The sequence below is a fragment of the Equus quagga genome, chromosome 9, assembly GCF_021613505.1.
Source record: "Equus quagga isolate Etosha38 chromosome 9, UCLA_HA_Equagga_1.0, whole genome shotgun sequence".
NCBI classification, from domain to species: Eukaryota; Metazoa; Chordata; class Mammalia; order Perissodactyla; family Equidae; genus Equus; species Equus quagga.
The window spans coordinates 94,512,191-94,533,226 of record NC_060275.1 but is presented as its reverse complement, the minus strand read 5'-3'; the positions used below and the strand labels follow the sequence as shown (position 1 = coordinate 94,533,226).

Genomic DNA, 21,036 nt, shown 5'->3' with positions numbered 1-21,036 from the left:
TCTCATTTTCTTTTTGTCTTTGTTTTCCTTTTCTTGAGAGATTTCTTCACATTATTTTCCCATTTATCTCATTTTCTTTTTGTCTTTGTTTTCCTTTTCTTGAGAGATTTCTTCACATTATTTTCCCAATCTTCTGCTTAAATTCTTACTTTTGCTATTCTAAAAATTTTCTAAGTTCTCCTTATATTCCTTTTATACAGCTTCAACAAGAAGCTAGGTCATGGATATAGACTCTTATTTCTCTAAAGAGATTAATTACCTATTTTTTTTCTTTTTGGCTTGAGGAAGATTGTCCCTGAGCTAACATCTATGCCAATCTTCCTCTATTTTGCATTTGGGGCACTGCCACAGCCTGGCTTGATAAGTAGGTCCGCAACTGGGATCTGAACCCACGACATGAGTCCTGGGCTGCTGAAGCGGAGCACATGAACTTAACCACTATGCAACTGGACCAGCCTCCTAATTATAATTTTTTAGGGAGAGTTCATTGATTTCTTTCATGGTCTCTATTCCTCTCAGTTCCTTTTGTTTGGTTTGGTTTGTTATTTTGTCCTTGGTGTGCTCTTGGTTTGTTATTTTGCCCTTAGGTTTTCTCAAATGTCCCATAATCCTAGGCTATCTATTTATATTTAAGATGAGGCACCTAAGAGTTGATTGGAAGTTCCATGGTGGCGGTTATTGAGAGGTGGCCTTATCCAAGGTGATCGGGAAGAGATTTATGATGCAGGATTTTTGCTCTTGACGCTAAGGTGTCACCCGCCTTTGTGGAGCTCAGTTAGGGGAGGGAGACATCACTCTATTTACTGTGTGTATTTTCACTTAATTATTGATAAGATGAGCCCTTTTTCCCCCACCAACTGTGCCTGATTCCAAGGTCTCTCTTGGTTTACTTCTCCAGAGAGAAGACCTCCAGGCTACGGTTGGGATGTAGGAAAGCATCTAAAGATCCAACTGCTTCTAAAGATCCAACTGCTTCTCCTACAAAGTTTCAACCAACTCCCTTTTTCCCTCACCCTCACCCCTGCCTTCAGAGGCACCTGGGAAATCTCTGCTATAGACCGTTTTTATTTTTCTCTGGCGTCTAAGTCAATTGTAAGTTTGGTTATCTGCTTCCAACTTCCAAAATTTTTTTAACGCCTCTCTCTGCCATTGTCTTCTCTCCTCTTTGTCTTTGTGCCACTTTTAGTTTTTTAATCTCTTCTGCCTATTTAATGGAGTCTTGGGAACAGAAGCAAATGTATATGTTCAATCCATCTACATGTCTTACTTGAACCCAATAATTGTCTTTTTCACTTCTTAATAGATCGTGGAGGTCAAGAGCAATTCCAAAGGCTGGCTTGGTAGGTGTTACCCTTCCTCCATGCCCCCTATTCTTTGATACACACAATAGACGAGTTCTAAATACATGGCTCTTCTAAGGAAACTTGAACTCATATCCACCCCCAAGAGACTGCTATCTCTAACTCCCTCTACAGAAATTTTGAACTTCTGCTGTTGAAAAGTTTTGAATCTCAGAAATATAGATCAACTCATTCTTGAAAGGGTTGTACTATAATAAATTCATAAATTAACCAGTTCTTCCATCGATGGACATATAAATTATTTTCAGGAATTGCTATTATAAACAACATGGCAATGAACATCCTTTACAATCATCTAGGACTACATTTCATGGAATACTTGTGGGCTAAATTATTAGAGGTAGAATTGCTGGGTCAGATGTCTATGTATTTTAAGTTTCTTGCTGATTTTAATACTTTCTGTTCTTCTAACTTCACACAGATGATTATAACTGAAGAAAGGCACTGGAATTCTGGCTGAAAAACAACCACACAAAACCCCACAATTTACAACGTCAGCACTACTTAACTGTCAAAATGAGGGGCAGGCTGCATTCTTACTGGAAAATGGGGATTTTTTGACAATTTCCTCTTCTCTGTGTGTACCCTAAGAGTTCGATATGCTTTACACATCATTTCTATTGTCATATTTACTGGGCTATCATTATCATTCTTGCCAGAAAGGAAACTGCCTTGTCCAACTTTCCTTTACAGTGAATAATAAAGCATTAGAGCCTCAGGGAAGTGAGTGAAACTTAAAAATGTTCATCTGTAGCTTTTAGTCTTCTATGGAATTTTATCCTCCCGAATGGGCCCAAATTTATAGCATTTTCATGACAGTTCACATTGCATCAAATTTTCTCTTCTATTGGTCACATTTTATGTGATTAGTGATGCTTATATTGTTCCACAGGGCTCCGGGGTATTTATGAAGAACATAATCCTTAAACACAGCTTCATTTGTTGGGTACAATCTTTTCAGGTTGTGAAATCTAAGATGGATGAAGAAAATTGGCTGTGGAATAACTGAATTGCTAATGAATAAGAAATAACGTAAATTTCCAAGGGAGATATTATAAGATGTCTAGATGTAAAGTAATTAAATGACATTATGTGAAAAAAAATACAACTACATAACATTTTCTGTGGTTCACATGATCACGGGCATGGGGTGAAAGCTGAGTAGTGGCCCTGGCAGACAGCTTAGGAGGATGCATAAGCAGAACTTGCTCTGACACCAGAATCTCCTTTGGCAATTCATCATGAATCAGCATTAGAGGCCAATGAAAATAGGGCATTTATAGAAAATGCGATGGGTCCCGTCTGTCCAAGGGAATGCTTGATGGCATTCTTCTTCGCCTACTAGGTATTGTTTTTAAGTTAGGAAAATAAAATATGCATTTTTTATTTGTTGCAGGTTAACTGATTAGTGCACAATGTTCTTTTAGCAGTAATGAATCATCTCGTTCTTCCTAGATTTGAGTGGGGTAGTATCCAGAGAACAACATGATCTTGAGTTGGATGAGCCAGCAGGAGCCTTTTTTAAGAGTGTGTGCCAGCTTTCAAATTGAGCACGGCTATGCAGGTACAACTATACAGCTATGAACAACGAGAATTACTAAGAATACAGCAACCTAAAAATATCTGGAGGCATTATGTTTGGCCAAATACTGCATGGGCCTGTGTTATAATTATAACCATAAAAATATACTTACACAGAACAAGTTACTTTTAAAAAATATTAATAGTTGAGGGGTTAGTGTATCAGATTCTCTTGGTTCCCCCCATTTCCCAGCTGCTGGACTTTGATCTGCCCCACCTAAGGTGGTAATCAACTTCATGGAAGCACAACCCATTGGCCTGAACCTCGTGTCCACATTATGTGCCTCTCACCTCCTGATTCTGGGCTTTCTTGTTGCCAAGAGACGTGAGACACAGTAGGACCTGCACAGTGCCCACACACAAATAACCCAGGGCAATGAGGGATACTAACCATCTAAGGGTTACCCAATCCTGGGAGACAGGAGCCAGTAGAAAATCTCCTCTCCTCCTGCCCCTGGACAAACCGCCTTAAGAGGCAATCGTTCATGCAGTTTTTATAAGGCCTTCTTTTGAGAGGAAGCAACAAGTTGCTCCTGCAACCAAGCATGTTCCAATAGGAGAAGTGGTCCGTCTGGTAATGATTCCCCTCCTTCCTTGCCCCCTCCTTCTTTTCTATCACTCCTGCTCCCCTGGCATTGTATTTCCTAATAACTTGTTCTATTTTGCCTCAAGACTATTTTCTAGAGAATACAGGATAAGACAAGTCAGAGTGATGGCAGAATCTGTCTATGGGAGAATTTTCTTTATATTCAGTATCACTGATACCGTGTTATTTATGCAATAAATAAACTTTGTAAGAATAATAAATCTTTCCCTCATTTACAGCTTAGTTATTTTGTTTTTCTCTTCATCAAATAGGCTGGCCATCTGGCAAACTGATTTGTGGGTTGACAAGAGACCTGAAACTCACTTCGAGCTTCGAGCTTCAGGGCAAATGTGACCCCTATTTGCTCTCGAAAGAGCCAAAGAATCCAAGATGTCAGGGCCCAACATAGCCTTTCCTTAGGCTTTGTGTCTCTGGGATAATTTTGGTATTTGATCTTTTCTCTTTTGAAAGCATTTGATCTTTTTCTCTTCTGAACTCAAGACAGTAAACATTGACTACCATGTCACCTATGGATGAACTTTTCGCAGACTTAGAGATATTTGATGGCAAAAAAGTACCAGAACTAAAATGTATAGAAAGACACTGCAAATCAATGGAGACATTGAACATTTACAATGAAAATATATTACTTTTGAAATCAAAAGAAAACAAATGCTATTTTTTTTAAAGTCTGAAATAAATTGAAGAGAACATGACTGACTCTTACCAGGTCCCAGTGCCCAGTAGCCCAGTGACAACAAGGGTGCGCGTTGCAGGGCCTGGTGGATGCGGGTTTTTTTGTCCAGTCACAGAAGTCTCCTGGACAAGTCACTATTCTTTCCTGAACTCCGCCTCCACAGGACCTGGAACACTGAAATACAACAGGGACAGGGGTAGGCAAAAATCACATGGTGACATTTTCAGTGGTAAGGGAAGAACTTTGCACTACCATTTTTGTTGTGTACAATGTTATTAAGAATATTAGCATCTGTATTGGAATTGCAGCCTCTGGGCCAGGTTCCTTAGAATGACCACTCAGTCATTTCAAACAACAGCAGTGAAAAGAAATAAAGAGAAGGAAGGAGACTGATAAAGGAAATTCTGAAGCTAAGAGGAGGAGAAAAAAATCAGAAGATGCCAAATAGTTCAACATCACACACTATGTCAAATAGAAGGAATTTTGGTTAAAACCTAAATGAGTCCTCATTCCAGAATGGACATTACGTTATCTGTGTTTTGCCTTCCAGTACGAGTGTCTAGAAACCAAATGTAAAATGTAAATGTGTTTATTATGGTTGGCTCTGACAGCCTAAATGGAGAGCACACATTTGCAATACAGTTTTGTTCATCTCTTACTAAAATGGGATTCAGTCTTCCTTTCCCACTACATAGGCTTTCGAATTAAATTTGTCCGTATTCAGAATAGTGAAATTGATAGGTTTGCTCAGGGTTCTGAGGCACTGGCCGTAACGCTCACAACATAAATTCGAGATGACAAGTTGGACTCCTGAAGGGATATAATTCTAAAACATGGCAGGTTTTTGCTCTCTAGAATAATTTTATAAGCTATATTATCTCATTTTCCTGAGGTTTCTAGAAGGAAATTAAGTAATTCACCAAGAATCTTTGAAAAGTAATTTGAAAAATCATAGTACTCTGACAAATCTTAATTATGGCCTAGTAACAAGAACAACAAAATAGTTATGGTGGCCAGCATCGTGTCCATCACCTCAGGCACTATGCGTGTGGTGGTTACCACAGAAAACAGGGAAATTATATACAATTAACCCGTTCTGCTCAATAAAAGAGCTAATCTATTGCTCTCACGATAGTCTATCTCTAACTTTGAGAGTCAATATGAATTTTTTCCCATTTATTCATTCTGTTTTTAACCCTATAGGAGGAGAGAGGGGAGGAGTCCCACATTTGGGATCTTTGTGTATACCTATATGTGTGTTTAAAGATTCAGGGCCAACTGGCTTAGTAATCTCCAGGAAAAGAGGGTGAAGAAGGTATAAACCAGTGGTTCTCAAAGTGAGGTACCCAGACCAGCAGCTTCAGCATCTTCTGGGTATTGGTTAGAAATGCAAAATTTCAGGCCCCATCCAAGACCTCTGAAGTGGACACTCTGGGGATGGAGTCCAGACATCTGTGTGTTGACAAACCCTCCAGGTGATTCTGAAGCATGTTCAAGTTTGAGAACTGCTGGCGCAGGGACATTCCCACAGCTTAAATGCATCTTCTATGCAAGTAGTCTGGGCTGGCTGACATTCACCGAAGGGACCCAGAACATTCCCATGACTGCAGTCCATTAGATAGTGTGTGTAGGCCGAGCAGCATCATGACGACTCAGGGTCATCAGGCACCTAAAGGTTCAGCCTCCCCAACACAGTGTCAGGCCACTGAATGGAGGCCAGTCATCGGCATGATGCACATGTGGCTTTCTCTGACTTCTAGACTCACATAGTAACACAGAGACTCACGTTTGCCTGGTTGTGTGGATGGTGTATCTAGGGGCCATACCTGGCTCCAGGGCTCCACCTGCCACTCCTCACAGGGCTCCGTGTTACAGCTCATGCTCAGTGGGGGAGGAATGCCGGCCAGGAACTGGCAGTGAAACGGCCTCAGGTTCCGGTGATCCCGGCTGTCCACACACTGAATCTCCCGGATCTGGAAGCCCCCACTGCAGTTTCTGGAGCACTGTATGGAGAGCAAGAGAAAAAGGGATACCTGAGTCCCTGGTGTCAGGCCTTCAATCCGCTGATTCCCAGAGGTTTCACAAAGCACCATGAAATCCCAGGCTTCCAGTCGTGAAGAGGGGTTAGTTCCAGTTCAAGTGAACTCTTTTCCCTCACACGCCCTAGAGAGGGAGTCACTCAAGCACCTCCAGAAGACGAGGCTCCCAGAGTCAGAAAATACAGGCGTGCAAGTGTGAGGGTTTGATATTGGACAGAACTGAGTGAGAGAAGTCCAGTTCTGTCACTCACTCACCGGGAGCCCTTGGGCAAGTCACTGAAAATCCTGAGCCTCAGGTGTCATATCTGTAAACTGGAATAATAACTGTGGCCTCACAGGGCTGTCTGGAGGATTACAGACACTGGGGTTGGCGTGATGCTGGCACAGTGTCCATCTCAGTAGGTGTCTGTTCCCTCTGGTACCTATACTCATTTGAGGCAAACAGGACTGCCCACGGTGGGGACCTCTCTGTCAAGCCGCACCCATCTCTCCCGCAGAATCCTGATAAAAACCTCTTTTCTCTGTGACTCTGAAAGCAAGATAGGTTACCATTTTTCAAGGGAAGGGCTATAGGAGGGAAATAAACTGAATAACTGCTCAATGGCTTGACACATGGAGTGAGCAAACCCTTTCCTTGTCCCCAACACCATCCTTCCTCTTACGGCTGCCATCGCCTGCCCCCATCACTGAGAGCTTTCTCAGCACATGACTCTGCAAGCCATTACAGGGGCCCTGTCACTGCCCCTCTTCCTGCTGTCTCAGGCAAGGGCACAGTTCACCCGTAGGTTGCTGATTTCCTTGAGATCATGATAAACATGGATGTGCCTGGGTCACCTAAAACCAGAGTTAACGTGGTCTATTCTGGAGTACTTCTTTTGTTTACACTCTGACCATATGGATTTTGAAAGTTGCTCCACCTCCCACCTGGTTAGATTTTATGGGATCATAACTTGAGCTTCCAAGACTTGGTCTCCAGTCTGTTTAGAATGGCTTGTTCCTGATGTAGCCCTTCAGCTTGTCTTGCCTCTGCATCCTAGTCTCTCACAGCCAGTCCTGTCTTGTGCTATCTTGTCACTACCCACACTCAGGTGGGGACCCAAGGTAGGTGGGATAGAGGGTGACCCCTGTGCTCCTCAGCCCTTCTCCTTCAGATCCCTCGTGGGTGAACAATATGTCCTTGTGGTCCTTATGTCCTGAATGTTCCTTTCTCCATCCTTCCCATTGCCCACTACTGCTCTTCCTTTAGGCCTCAGGTTAAATGTCACCTCCTCAGAGAGGTCTTCCTGGATTACCTTATCTAAAGGAGGCTCTCTCTCTCTTATTATTTATCTCAGCTTCTTCTCTGTTTCCATCACAGGAACTTGAAATTTAGAACCACATTTATTTATTCTGTCCATCCTTTCTATTAGACGGTCACTGCTGTGAAATTGAAACCCTATCTGCCCTGGTCACCATTGTATCCTGAGCATCAAGCATGATGCCAGGCACACCATACATACTTGTTGAATGAATATAGGAATTGTGAGAAAAAGACAACCAGGGTACTCCCAGAGGGCTAAGAGATCTGCAGTCAACATGGAGATGAAGAGCATCTTTCTTTACCCTCTCAATCCTTCCATCGATTATCTGCTTAGCAGTCTTGGTTGAGAAAATGCAGCACCAAGAAAGTATGCCCATTGCTGTTAGGTATGTTTTCATCTGGCCTCCTCTCCACATAGTAAAAGATCGTGCTCTCTTTCCAGCTAGGGTGGAATGGTCATAATTGCAGGGTTGTGGATGGTGAAAGAAAATTCCTCAAAACCTTTCAGTAGAGGTACATCCCCAAATACCTGTTCCCCCTTCTTCTGCCACCTGGCAGATTGCACCAAGTCACCTGACTTCAAACTTTGGCTGTAAAATAGGAAGACAAAAAAGGGGCAGATTGATGTTCAAACTCTTCCATGAGTCAAGTGTGTTTAGCTTCTCAGAAATAAGCAACACTTGCCAGATAGCCCCCAAAAACAGAATAAAAACTTCATTTTCCTGCCACTCAATAAGGGCACAGAAGAAAAGTAACTGCCAATTTAAAATTAACCACAGAACGAATGAGAAAGCACGCTAATAATTTTCACACAAAGCAGCCATTTGTCTGACAAAACAGATTTCTGGGAAATGGCATACGTTAAAACAAGAGGGCTCTTTATTAGGAAAAGGGAATTTTAGGGACTGGGCCAGTGGCCTAATAGTTAAGTTTGGCATGCTTCGCTTCGGTGGACCAGGTTTGGTCCCTGGGCATGGATCTACATCCCTCATCCAGCAGCCACGCTGTGGTGGCAACCCACAAAATAGAGGAAGATTGGCACAGATGTTAGCTCAGGGCGAATCTTCCTCAGCAAAAAAAAAGGAATTTTATAAGACATGAGTATAAAATGGGGCTTTATTTTCTTATTTTCCATTTGTTGCTACAATCTGTTATTCTTCTATTTAATTTTCAAATTAGCATTACCCTTTTGCCAAAGAACATATGAAGTCTATTAATATGCTGAAGTAAATAATGAAGGAAGATGCTCACTAAATTTATGACTTTTCTATTCCATTTTCAAAAGGGCCTCTGATTCAGTTAGCAAGAGGGAAGTGGCAGGATATTAAATCACTCCACTCCTAATGCTGTTTTGCCTTTGTGTGCTGAATGCCAATTATTATACTCATTTTCTTATTGCCCCATAGGAAGGTCATTTGCATTCATGTTTTCCTAACCTGAAGCCTGTGGACCAGACTGAGGACAAGAGCCAGGTTAACGAGAATAGAAAGATGGCGAATGCCCTGTTGTGACCAGCAGTTTCCCAGTTACCGCATCAGTCTCTAACTGATGTGACCTGTGAACCAGATCAACTTAGAATGAAAAATTGCCTTAGCTTATGGGAGCCACTGGCAGGGATAAAATGAAATCACAACTGTTTCTTCCTTGTGTTGTTTTTGATTTATGAAGTCATCCAGATATGCCTTCCATGGTGGATTCATACAGAGTATGGAGGTGACTATAGGAAAATTAACAAATGTAGGATCAGGAGGTCAACAGGCTGCATTCAAGTACGACCCTGACACCAAGTGGCTACATGACAGTGGATTAATCACTTCACTTCTCTAAGCCTCCATTTCTCCATTGGTATTAAAAGGAGAATAAACTAGATGATTAATCTATCCCAGCATTCTTGAGTGTTACAAGTGTATGAGATTGCTGGATTTGTGCTCTGTTTTGATTTCAGAATAGTTTCTTGCTCTCCAAGTTGCACAACAAATACTAAACCAAGGTACGGAAAGAACTTCTGCTCCTTTCCATGTGCTAAACAGATTCATAAGACCCTTATGATCAAGTAATCCATTCCAAGCATTGTAGGTTGAACAGCACCAAGTTACATCTGTGCCTCTGTCTCCCCACACCACACCCCGCTTCCCTCTCTCCCAGTTCCTGAGCACTGACTATGTTCCAGGCTCTTATCCCAAACTAAAAGGGGGAAAAGCCACAGAAATGAGTAGAAGCAAGGAAGATGATATGGCACAAGTGGGTCATGATCTAATGAGGACACAATGGAGGAAGTGGTCAATTTCACCTGAAGAAGCCAGGAAAGGCTTGAACCTAGGAGCTAAAGCTTGAGTTGAATCATGTAAGATGAGTAGATGCTTTCTTGGCTGGCAAAATAAGGTGGGGGACATTCAAAGTGGAGAGAATGGCACATAAGGAGGCACAATGCTGTGAGACAACATGGCTTGTTTGGGAACAGCAAGTGGATCAGAATGCTAGAGCAGAGAGTAGGGGCGGACAAAGAGAGATGGGCAGGGGCCATCATGGAGGATGGAGGGTCTCGTGGTCTGGATATCAGTCCTCAACTAGAGTGGTCTTGAGTTCATGCTTTCTGTGTTCCTAAAGGCTTTAATTTAATTGTCATTTCTCTAACCATTTCTTCTTAGGGATCCCTTAATCTAAAACACTTGGGGTGTCAAGAGAGGTGACAGGTCAGACATACAACAAATTATATCAAGAGTAAAATAGATGCGGTAATTTTGAGTATATTATCCACCTTCCTGCTACTCAATTTTTGCTTTCTGGGGACAGAAGCTCCCCTGTAACATGCAATTCTATGTTTTGACTTTTGCACATTGGACTTTAATATAAGTTTCTGGGGACATGTCATGTATGAAAGTTGGGGACTGTATATTTAGCAAGACAGGGGCTCTTTCCCCATTTAATTCACTTGTAAAAATTCAGATCTAAAAACTGTAGCTCTGCCACAGACAATCTGTAAAGTCCAATAAACATGGAGACAAGAAGTAGAATAAGACAGAAAGACTAGCAATATATGCAAATATATTAGCAAATATATGAAACCCAAGGCCATAAGGAGAGGCTGCCACTTTCTCTTATTTTCCAGCAAAGCTATGGATAATAAAGTTAACTGTTAAAATAAAATTGCAACATTGCCTAGATGAGAAGACAGATCATTCTAAGAAAAAATGTAAAAATCTTTCTGATTCACTTTGGAAATAATCAAGATCTGTTAGACTTAACTATGAAAAGGGTGGTCTCATTCTAAGAAGCATAATAAAATAGTTGTCAAATCACCGGTTTACAAAACTTCAGAAGGTACAGGCAAAATCAGGACCTGTGTGCAGCTGTGAGTGATGCACACCTTTGGTGTCAAACCCAACCGAGGGGTTTCCAAGCTCATCTCTGTTATTTACTGCATTTCTTTCATCACAAGTATCACTTTTTTCCCCATACAAATTTTAATGCTCTGAAATTGGCATGTGTCTTACAACAGAAGTACATGTTTATTGTGTAGTGTTTCCTTTCTTTCTAAAAATCTGTAATTAAATTGACAACTCATCCTCAAGTTGATGGTTTCTTAGAACTGGGAGTATTCAGTACTAGCTGCATGATTAAGTGTTAGTTAGTGATTTAAATACTCCAAACCTCCATTTCCTCAGCGGGAATTATAAAGAAGATTCTGTACTGGATGGAAATAAAATCACTTACCTGAAACTCTTGTGCATTGTTGGGCAAGTGGTGGTATTTGGTGAATGCCAGGGCCCAACGTAGGTCAAGTCCTCCAAAGTTCATGGACACTTGGAGCACCTGGTCTGCTTAGTAGCAAGGAGTGGACACCAGCTCAAGCCAGTCACTCCACTGACAGGACTTACTCCAATGTCACCTGTCCACAGGCCTCCTGCCCCAAGTCCAGGAAGCCAGAGGTTAGTAAATGCCTAAGAGCCTGTCCTAACCTTTACCTACAGCTCAAAGTTTGCCTAGGGCTTCATTTGAACAGACTTTTACCACTTACAAAGTTGTTTCACACACATTCTCTCTTTTGATCCTTATAACAACTCTATGAGATAAGCAGAGGCAATATTATCTGCTTCATTTCTCAGAGATGAGAAAACTAAAGCTCCTAAGAGGTTGGATGAATGGACCAGTGTCATATGCTGGTCAGTGACAGAGTGAGGTTGCCAACCCAGATGTGTCTGATCCCAAGCCCAGCGCTGCTTCCAGGATTCAATTCTACAGAACCACGTTTTTCCAAGTACACCTCAGGGACAAACCTGAGGACCATGACCTTGAATTTGTCTCAGACAGATTAATGCATGAAGAGGAAGCAAGCCATTCTGGAAAACTACTTCTAGACATTGTAAAGGTAGAGATCTGAATGTATAGTCTCATTCTACTGTCACATATATGAGAAAATGTCCACAGCAGTTGTTCCAGGCCTCATCAAGGAGAAGAGTGGCACTAGAGACATAAGCCAGTAAACTGCAATTCAGACAGCGGTGGGGATTACTGGTGAGCAACCTGGAGGCCTCAGGTGTGATACCTGTGGGTTCAGGTGAAACCACAGCATACCCCGTAGTCCTAGGACAATGAAAGTTTCTCTGGATCTGAGGTAGTGGTCAGTGGGACAATGTAGAAGATTCAAGGTAAAATTAGAATTCTTTCCTCTGAGAAAGTATCTGTGAAAAGGTGAACTTGTCAACTTGGCAGAATCTAAACCCTCTGGAGATTTAAAGGCAAAACCAGGGGTCTACTTTCCTCCTCTAGGTTTTGGAGGTTTGCTCCTGAGTGAGCTTAAAAGTCCTGATAGAATAGTGAGACTAGGAAGGCCCTCAAATCTTTCCTAGGGCATCACTGGGACTTCAGACATCCATATGAACCAGCTAATACTGTGGTAGCCAAAAAGGTAGTCAAAAAGGAAAAACAGAAGTCATGTATGCAATATCCATAATAATAATCAGAAAAAACAAGTCAGGGCAATTGGCTATCAGTAGTTAAATAGTGTCTTTGATGGAAGGTTTATCTGTTATCCTGAGAGAAGAGACATTTTCTTTGCTGATAGGAATGGAGTAACTTTGAGGATTAGATGTTAGATGTGGTGGTTACCACATTCTGGCAGAACTGTCAGAGACAGCTTCTACAAAACCACCAGCCGTGCCACTGGGGTTGATAAATACATTAGCAACCCTCCGGGCCATGAGAGAGAGGAGACCCAGAGACAGACAGGGAAGATGCACTGCCAGCGCAGGGCTTTCCTTAGGAGGTCTGACCCCGGAGAAGAGCTCTGGGATCTCTCATTGAGGGTTTTATACTGGCTAGAATTCCTAGAATTTTACACTGGAGTCACCTTTTCAAAAGCATGAGGTATTTCACGCATCTGTCCTTTTTATGAGCCATGTAATTGCCGAGGAAAGGATTATTCCCAGGGATGGGAAAGTGGAACTTTACGACTTGGTCAACATTTGGCAAGGTCAGGGATAGAAGACATTTCTTGAGATTTTTCTGGATGTGGAAGAGAATTTGTAGTCAAACATTTAGTCCTTGTTGGATCCTGAGTTTGTTATGAATTGGAAGAGACATAAAAAAGAACTAGCATTCATTCCTGAAAGAAAAATGGCATGCGAACAGAGAAAGAGAGGTTGGCAGGCATCAAAGGAATGCACAGTAACTTTCTCAGGGAGCTCTCCGACTTCCCCTCTATTCCCAAAGTTCACAGCCTTCCTCTGGGAAGAGGTCTAAAGCAGATCAAGGGCATTCCACACTCCTGTCTGCCAGGTGAGTTTGCCAAGAGAACTGGAGATGTCCAGTGAAACACCTCGTGGTCCTGCTTGTCTCGGGACACGAGCTGTCTACTAGATGAGGGCGCTAACATCTAGAGAGGACACCAGCCTCCCCAAACTTCTGGGTGGCTCTTTCTTTTTCCTTCCGTGTCAAGGCACTCATGGGAAATTGGTTCCCCAGAGAGAAGAAAGGGGCCTACAGAGTGTCCTGGGGTTGGGTGTACTTGGCAAACAGAAGGTGCGTACCAAGTTCCTACCTCTGCACCCGCCTCCTGCAGAGTGGCTCTCGACCCCACCGCTGACCAGTGTCCTACAGCTGGGTGTATCCCCAAGGGGCTGTCTCAGCCCCAGCCAGGGTGTCGAGCAGGTTGGGCCTAGTTAGTGTCCCAAAGCACCAAGACTAACTAATCCAAAAACCTGAGACAGCCTTTCACAAGTGACTAGCAGACAGCACAGCACAATGCGGAACCCCAGCCAGACGAGCAGGGACGGTAAAATCACACGTCAAAAAGATCAGTACAGGAAATATATTTTTAAAAGCCAAAATTTTCTTTATGTCTTAGCTTTCTTTTCAGTTTGAGTCTGGCAGCTTAAATGGTATACTTGCTTTGTGAACAGCTGCTGAGCCATGATTTAATTATACATCTGATAATGTATAATTATTAATTATAATGCTAAATTTAAGTAATTTAGAAATAGCGTTGCATGCTGGACAAGCAATTAATTACATGAATTTAACTTTTTTTTCCGGTTTATCTAGTAAGGGAAAGGACAGGCAGATAAAGTCACATGGGTTAAGAAAACCTCTGTGCTTGCTCTAGGACCACTGTGTAACCTGAAGTAGGTCTTTGGTGACACCTATGATTTACTCACCCACGATTTTATCAAAGAAAAGAAGCAGAAGGGAGGCAGGAAGGTAGAAAGGGAGGAGAGAAACCTGCTCAGCAAATGCCTGTATAAGATTTTTCCCCCGAGAGCTCTGCTGAGCCTGATAAGTTACCTTGCTCCAGTTTCCCACTTTCCAGCCGGCACAGGGACGGAGGTGGCATCTCTTAGCAGGGTCAGGCCTCTGAATGGCCGCACAGTCAGAGTCCAGGTGGGTACTGCATTCCACGTGTCGCCAGTAGGCCCCCAGCCCACAGGTGGTGGAGCACTGCAGGACGAACGAGGAGAGAGAAGATGGAGGCTGAGGCCACTTTCTCAGACACACCCCATAGCCCCCCAGACTCAGGGGTTCTCAGTCTTGTCTGCTCACTAAAATTGCCCACAGAGCTTTTAAAAAATACGAGTGGTGGCGCCCTCGCTCCAGAGTAATCTGAATCTCTGCTGGAAGGGCCCCAGCATCAGTATTTTATTTTATTTTTTTCTTGAGGAAGATTAGCCCTGAGCTAACTGCTGCCAATCCTCCTCTTTTTGCTGAGGAAGACTGGCTCTGAGCTAACATCCGTGCCCATCTTCCTCTACTTTATATGTGGGATGCCTGCCACAGCATGGCTTTGCCAAGGGGTGCCATGTCCGCACCCAGGATCCCAACCGGCGAACCCCGGGCCGCTGAGAAGCAGAACATGCGCACTTAACCGCTGTGCCATGGGACCGGCCCACCAGGATCAGCATTTTAATAAAATTTCCCAGGTGATTCTAATAAACAGCCAAGGTTGCGAATCCCTGATTTACACGTGGGACAAAAACTCAATGCAAATAGAAATTTGCTTCCCTTTAAAAATTATCCTGGCATGAGTGCCCATGGGGACTACAGGCAAACTGCCACATTTTATACCAATGCTGTTCAAAGTGGATGTCAGATGCACGCCTCTGCTTCTTAACTTATATCCGTATAACACGGCAATGACATTATCTTGCTTACTACTCTCCGTGAGAAGCCTGGGGTATAGACTGGTGTGGTTACAGTGTAGATAAAGAAACTGAGGCTTGGAGAGCTGGCTTGCCCAAAGAATAAGACTAGAATTTTCTGCCTCCAAAATGCAGTATGATATTTGTTATAGCAGGACTTCTCAAACTTTTGTGTCCATATGGATCACCTGGACACCTTGCTAAATGCAGATTCTGATTCAGTAGGTCTGTTAGGGCTGATTCTGCAATTTTAACAAGCTCCCAGGTGATGCTGATGCTGTTGGTCCTCAGACCACACTTGGAGTTAGAAAGATGTCATGACATGATGCATTTCACCACCTCACCCACTGGTGGTGAATCAATCAATCACTTTTGCCACGTGTACAGCCCATTCCTCAAAAGATGTTTTCATTTATTTTATAATTCTTTTTTTATTTTTTAGAGGAAGATTGGCCCTGAGCTAACAGCTGCTTCCAATCCTTCTCTTTTTGCTGTGGAAGACTGGCCCTGAATTAACATCCATGGCCATCTACCTCTACTTTACATGTGGGACGCCCACCACAGCATGGCTTGACAAGCAGTGCATAGGTCTGCACCTGGGATCCAAACTGGTGAACCCCAGGCCGCTGAAGGGGAACATGTGAACTTAACTGCTGTGCCACTGGGCTGGCCTCTATTCTATAATTCTTAAATATCTCAGGTTTAGCGTAGAGTCACTTTGAAAACTACATGAACTTTCCCCCTATAATTTCTTCCAATGTATATGCCTAATTCTTTCATAAAGTTGATTTTTCTTGCATCCTCTCTCCCTTGCCCATCCTCAGAAGGAAGGGCTGTTTCTGAAAATGTAAAACACAGTTATGGGCTAATAAAAAAAGGATAGAGATTCCATCTATGACATTTTTGAAAGTTTCTTTTGATGAGTTATAAACAAAACCCAGCCTCACATTTCTCTTGCTGCATTTTCACCCTCCATATAATTTCATGTTTCACTTTGTGTAAGTGCTTGTGTTATACCACATATATAACATCATAGAGTTCCTAGGTAAATAAATTTACTATAGAATCATGAAAGGAAGAATAGAAAATAGTATAGGTCATCATTTTTTCCCATTATTTATGGAGGTAATCTTTCCCCCTCCTTAAAGTTCTTTAGGATTTGGTTTGTTTGAAAGGTCCTAGCACTTTCTCCTCTGTACTACATTATGTATGTATATAATAGGCATGATAACAGCTTAAGTGCATTGACCACTGTCATCGTTTCATGGCCATCATTGTGCACAGCCATGGTCTTTGCAATGGGACTCTGCAGCTCCTCTCATCAAGCAGTGGAATATATTTCCCCAGCTCTTCAGTCAGGACTGTTCTTGAGACTTTCTTCGGCCAATAAAATGCAGTGGATGATGTCGTGCCAGTTCTCAAGAAAGCTTGCTTGTTTCAATTCTATCTTTTGGACCCCTGTCTCTGCCGTGCGAAGAAAACGGCTAGCCTGCTGGAGGATGAGAGATCATGTGAAACAGAGCTGGGTGATTCAGCTGAGGCCAGTCCAGACCAGCCAGCCTTCAACCAACCCCCCAGCAGATGCATGACAAGGCAAGCTGAGATCAGCTAAGCTCAGCCCAGATCAGCAGAACCTCCCAACAAACCCATAGACTCATGAACAGAAATAAAGGTTTACTGAGGTTTTGTGGCTTTTGCTATATAGCATTATTATGGCCACAGACAACTGATACATCTACATAACGGATACCTTTCCTACATTTTCTCTAACCTTCTGAGACTCAGGGTACAATTATAGTTCTGCAGTTGGCTAACTGTGTGATCTTTTGCAATTTCCTAACTTCCCTAGCCTGTAAAAGTGGTGATAACACCAAGACCACCCTCACTGAGTTGTTGCGAGGACCACAGAAATAATTCATGCACACGGTCAGTGGCCTACAAACGTTACCTTTTAAACACAACAGACCTGCAAGATCAGCATTATAAACCCCACTTTCTAGATATCTGGGGCCTGAGAGTTTAGAAGCCATGCTCCAGGTCACACAGACAGTATGCTATTAATTTCATATTATGACATGGAAAAAAACACAACAGTTGCCCAAACCCAGGAAGGAAGCTCGTGAGACCAAATTCCCAGGCTAGCGATGACCCTGGTAAATTTCAGGTGATGTTTGTAGTTCTTTGCGCCATATTTATGTTGCAAATAAATGTGTGTTTTCTCCGGGGCTCTGAATCTAGTCCTGCTAGACTCAGATATCACGAGCAGACATTTGCTTAATTCCTTTTTGACAGTTTCTATTTAGGCAGCAAACAGTAGGAAGGTGAAGCTGACAGGAGGAAGTCCATGGAATGCAGTAAAAGTAAAATGGAATTCCATCAATTGTCATTTATATTAGTTTCAAATTGGGAGTGGGAGATCAGAGAAGAAAAAGAAGATGCTGAGGAGGCTGAGGGACAGCTTCACTTTTGTCCTGGAAACCCTCCTCCTCCTTATAACTAGTGACCCTGTGGCAACCGATTTACCAGGTCAAGGAGCAGGGTTCGGAGTGTTCAGAACTGGAACTGACATGGAGGGCTGCATCAGAATCAGCTGTGAAAGGCTGTGGAAAATTGTACTGTCACTTCCATTTACATGACTGCACAGCCCACGCATAACTGACTGGCCCAGGGGATCAGGCTGATGATGAGGCGAGGGGATGAGGGGTGATTTTCTGTCAAAATAAGAGCCATGCCCATGCACACTGCGTGCAGCACTTAAGTTTTCTGTTTTCTCAATAGATAGCAGAGCCATGTGCCTGCGCTCTTCCGAGTACCTTACACACAGCTGTTCCTTTTATCTCATAACAATCTTAGGAGTCAGGCATGGCCATCGTCCTCATTCTACAGATGAGGAAAGTGGGGTGCAGCGAGGACATACGACAGCTAGTAAGGGATTGAGCCAGAATTCAAACCCAGAAAGTCTGGTTTCAAAGCTTTATATCTATTTATAGTGTGAACGTGGTTTTTATACCATTTGTTTAATTTTTGAAATCACAGTTAGAGGAATGTGCTGGGTACAATGGGGGAACATGAACAGCCCTTCAACACAGGACAGAAAGGGGAGGACGTGAGAGAGATTTCATATCAAATACTAAGGAACTTTGGAAGTTACTTCTAATCTTAAGGATCAGGAAAGGCTTTACGGAAGTAGAAGTTCAAAGTCCGATCCTGAAAAACAGGTAGGATTTAAAAGGGCAGAGGAGGAGGGGAAGGAAATTCCAGGCAGAGGAAAGAGCACACACCAAGGCATTGGGCTGGGAGGGGCAGAATGTCTGGAGGAAACTGAGCAGTTTAGATTTGTTGAAGCTTAAGATGGATGAAGAAAAGTAGGAGGAAGGATGGTTTGGAAGCTGGATTGTGTAAGGTTGTGAAGGCCGCTGGATGTTAGAGTGAATTTGATCTCATCTGATCTGTAATGAAGAGACATCAACGATTTGTGAGCAGGAGTTTGGACTGATTGGAAAATTCCTTTCGGAAGACTAATTTGGCAGTCTTCTATCTCTTGTGATGATGTGTGGAAAGCACTGGAGAGGGGAGAGACTGGAACGGCACAGACGAGCAAGCAGGCAAAGGCAGGCACTATCGGCATTTTGGACTGGACAACTCTTGCTTATAAGAGATTTCCCTGAATATCACAGGACCTTTATCATTTTTGGCTCTCAGATATTGGATGCTAATAGCAGGCCCCTCCTCTCATCCCAAAAGCATCCTCACTCCTTTCCAAATGCCTCCTACCATTAGATTGGAAACCACCAGGCGCGAACTAACAGGAAATAAAGAGGAGATGGCAGAAATGATGAGGCAAGACCAACTTGAAAAACTGTTAGGGTTTTTTTTAGTATGATGGGGCAGAATATGTAGTGATGGAGAGGCCAGTGATTCCATTAGAGGGAGGGGCAATCCTAAAGAAACAGCTTCCAAAATGAGCAGAATAAAAAATGAGGGGACAGTGGGAAACTCAAAACCCAGAGTTTTCATTCTGAGTCCTGATCCTCTCCGACAATTCTATATATTAAACATTTTGTCTCAAAAGACGCATAAAGCGAGAGCACCAAGCCCTCTTATGAAGGGGACTCCTGCCAAATGTTGAACTTGTTCTTGTAACATCCTCGTAGCTTTGAAAAACTCTGCAATCTGGGCCAATTCTCTTTTTTCCAGTCAAACTGCCTAGAATTAATGGCTCTCAACAGCTCCATCACGGTTGCCAAATTTTTGGTGAGCTATGATGTATGCAATAAGACAGTTTATTTCTATCAAAGTCAGATGATAGCATTTGAGATAGAATTAATTCTTTGTATCTTGATTTATTATAATCGAAATGTTTCAATTAATCCCTAGGCTCAAACAGTCATCAGGGTTGATATGTAATTTTATTTTGGTTTAGTTTATTTGGATATAGTAATTTCTCATTCAGTCAATTAACATTTATCAATTAATTAACACATGTTAAATATCCTCAGGAAAAAAGTATTAGAACACATTTAAATTCAATAATTCCACAATTGCTTTGGGATTCAGGGATGGATGAAAAGATAAGAGGATGGGAAAGGAAATTAATTTCAGGGTCATCCTAAAGCTACTTTTTAATAAAACTTTTGTATTAACTTGTGAACTGAAGAGGGCTTGTCTAGATTTATAAGCAGTCCTAATGTGGAGATCTTCCATTGAGGACTGGGATAACCTCCTAAAGAGCCTCTCCCTTGGACTGCACTTTGGTGTCTCTGTCTATCTGAATATGGAGTCTGTTCTCCCCAAAGGCACCAGTGACCTGCTAATTGTCAAATCCATTAGGTCCATCGTCAGTCCTTATGTTCCTAGAATCTGTGCCACCACATCTCTTGGTTTAAGTCTTAAATATTAGACTATTCCTTACTAGTCTTCCACAAGGGATCTCTTTGTTAGCAGCTCTTTAAAATGTTAGTATTTTCCAGAGTCTCCTCTCTGGTCCACTCCTCTTTGCAGCCTATAGGCTGTACTTGAGTGACCTCATTCACTTTCAAGGTTCTAACTTCTACCCATTGGTCATGGCTACCAAATCTTATCTCCAGTTTTCACCTCCCTCAAGAACCTCAAACCCACACGCACAAACATCTGCTGGTTATCATTTGGATATCCCAGAGGTGCTACCATTAAACTTGATCTATAACTAAACTCATCATCCTTTCTTTTTTGTCTCCAGTGAGACTTACTTTTCCTATACCTTGTGCAATATTTCAGTTTGTAGGAGCACCACCCAAAAGACACTCAAGACTCCAAACGAATAATCATGACAGACTCCTCTAGTCTCTCCTCTTCACACCCCACATCCAATTATTCACAAAGCTCTACTGATTTTAAGTTCTAAATGAATCTTGAATTTATCTTCTCTCTTCATCCCAAGCGTTCTCGTCATAGTTCTCGTACTCTTCTAGACTACTGCAATAACCTCCCAACAGGTCAAACCCTTCATCCTCACTGCTTCCAGCATGAGCTTCCTATACACAGGGAACCATGTCATTCAGTGGCAGAGATTGCTATATATTCTCTATAATCCTTTTTCCTCTTCTTCCTGGGCACACAATTAGATTACATTTCCCAGCTGCTTTGCAGTTTGGTTTGGTCATGTGACTGAGTTCTAGACAACGGAATGTGAGCAGAAGTGATATGTGCCCCCTCCAGGCCTGCCCCATAAAACCTCCGACAGGAGTGCCTCTCTGCTCTTTTCCCTTTCTGACTGATTAGGATGGTGACCCCAGGGCAAATACAATGTTGGGAGGATGGCAGAGCCACTGTCAGCCTGGATTCCCAAATGACTGCATG

The 21,036-nt window shown here is 42.6% G+C and overlaps 1 protein-coding gene across 3 annotated transcripts in view; it reads right to left on the bottom strand.

Annotated features, from left to right (window-relative positions):
* The window catches only part of ADAMTS12 (ADAM metallopeptidase with thrombospondin type 1 motif 12), a 308,773-nt gene that overhangs the window by 15,007 nt on the left and 272,730 nt on the right, over window positions 1-21,036 (bottom strand). The window contains exons 21-23 of one of the 3 annotated variants that reach the window (XM_046671862.1): window positions 14,348-14,500; window positions 6,052-6,228; window positions 4,256-4,399 (exon numbers count right to left, since the gene is read on the bottom strand). In XM_046671862.1, coding sequence (XP_046527818.1) covers window positions 4,256-4,399; window positions 6,052-6,228; window positions 14,348-14,500 — 474 coding nt within the window. The remainder of the gene's footprint in view (window positions 1-4,255; window positions 4,400-6,051; window positions 6,229-14,347; window positions 14,501-21,036) is intronic. The other 2 variants (XM_046671863.1, XM_046671864.1) reach the window with 2 other exon arrangements.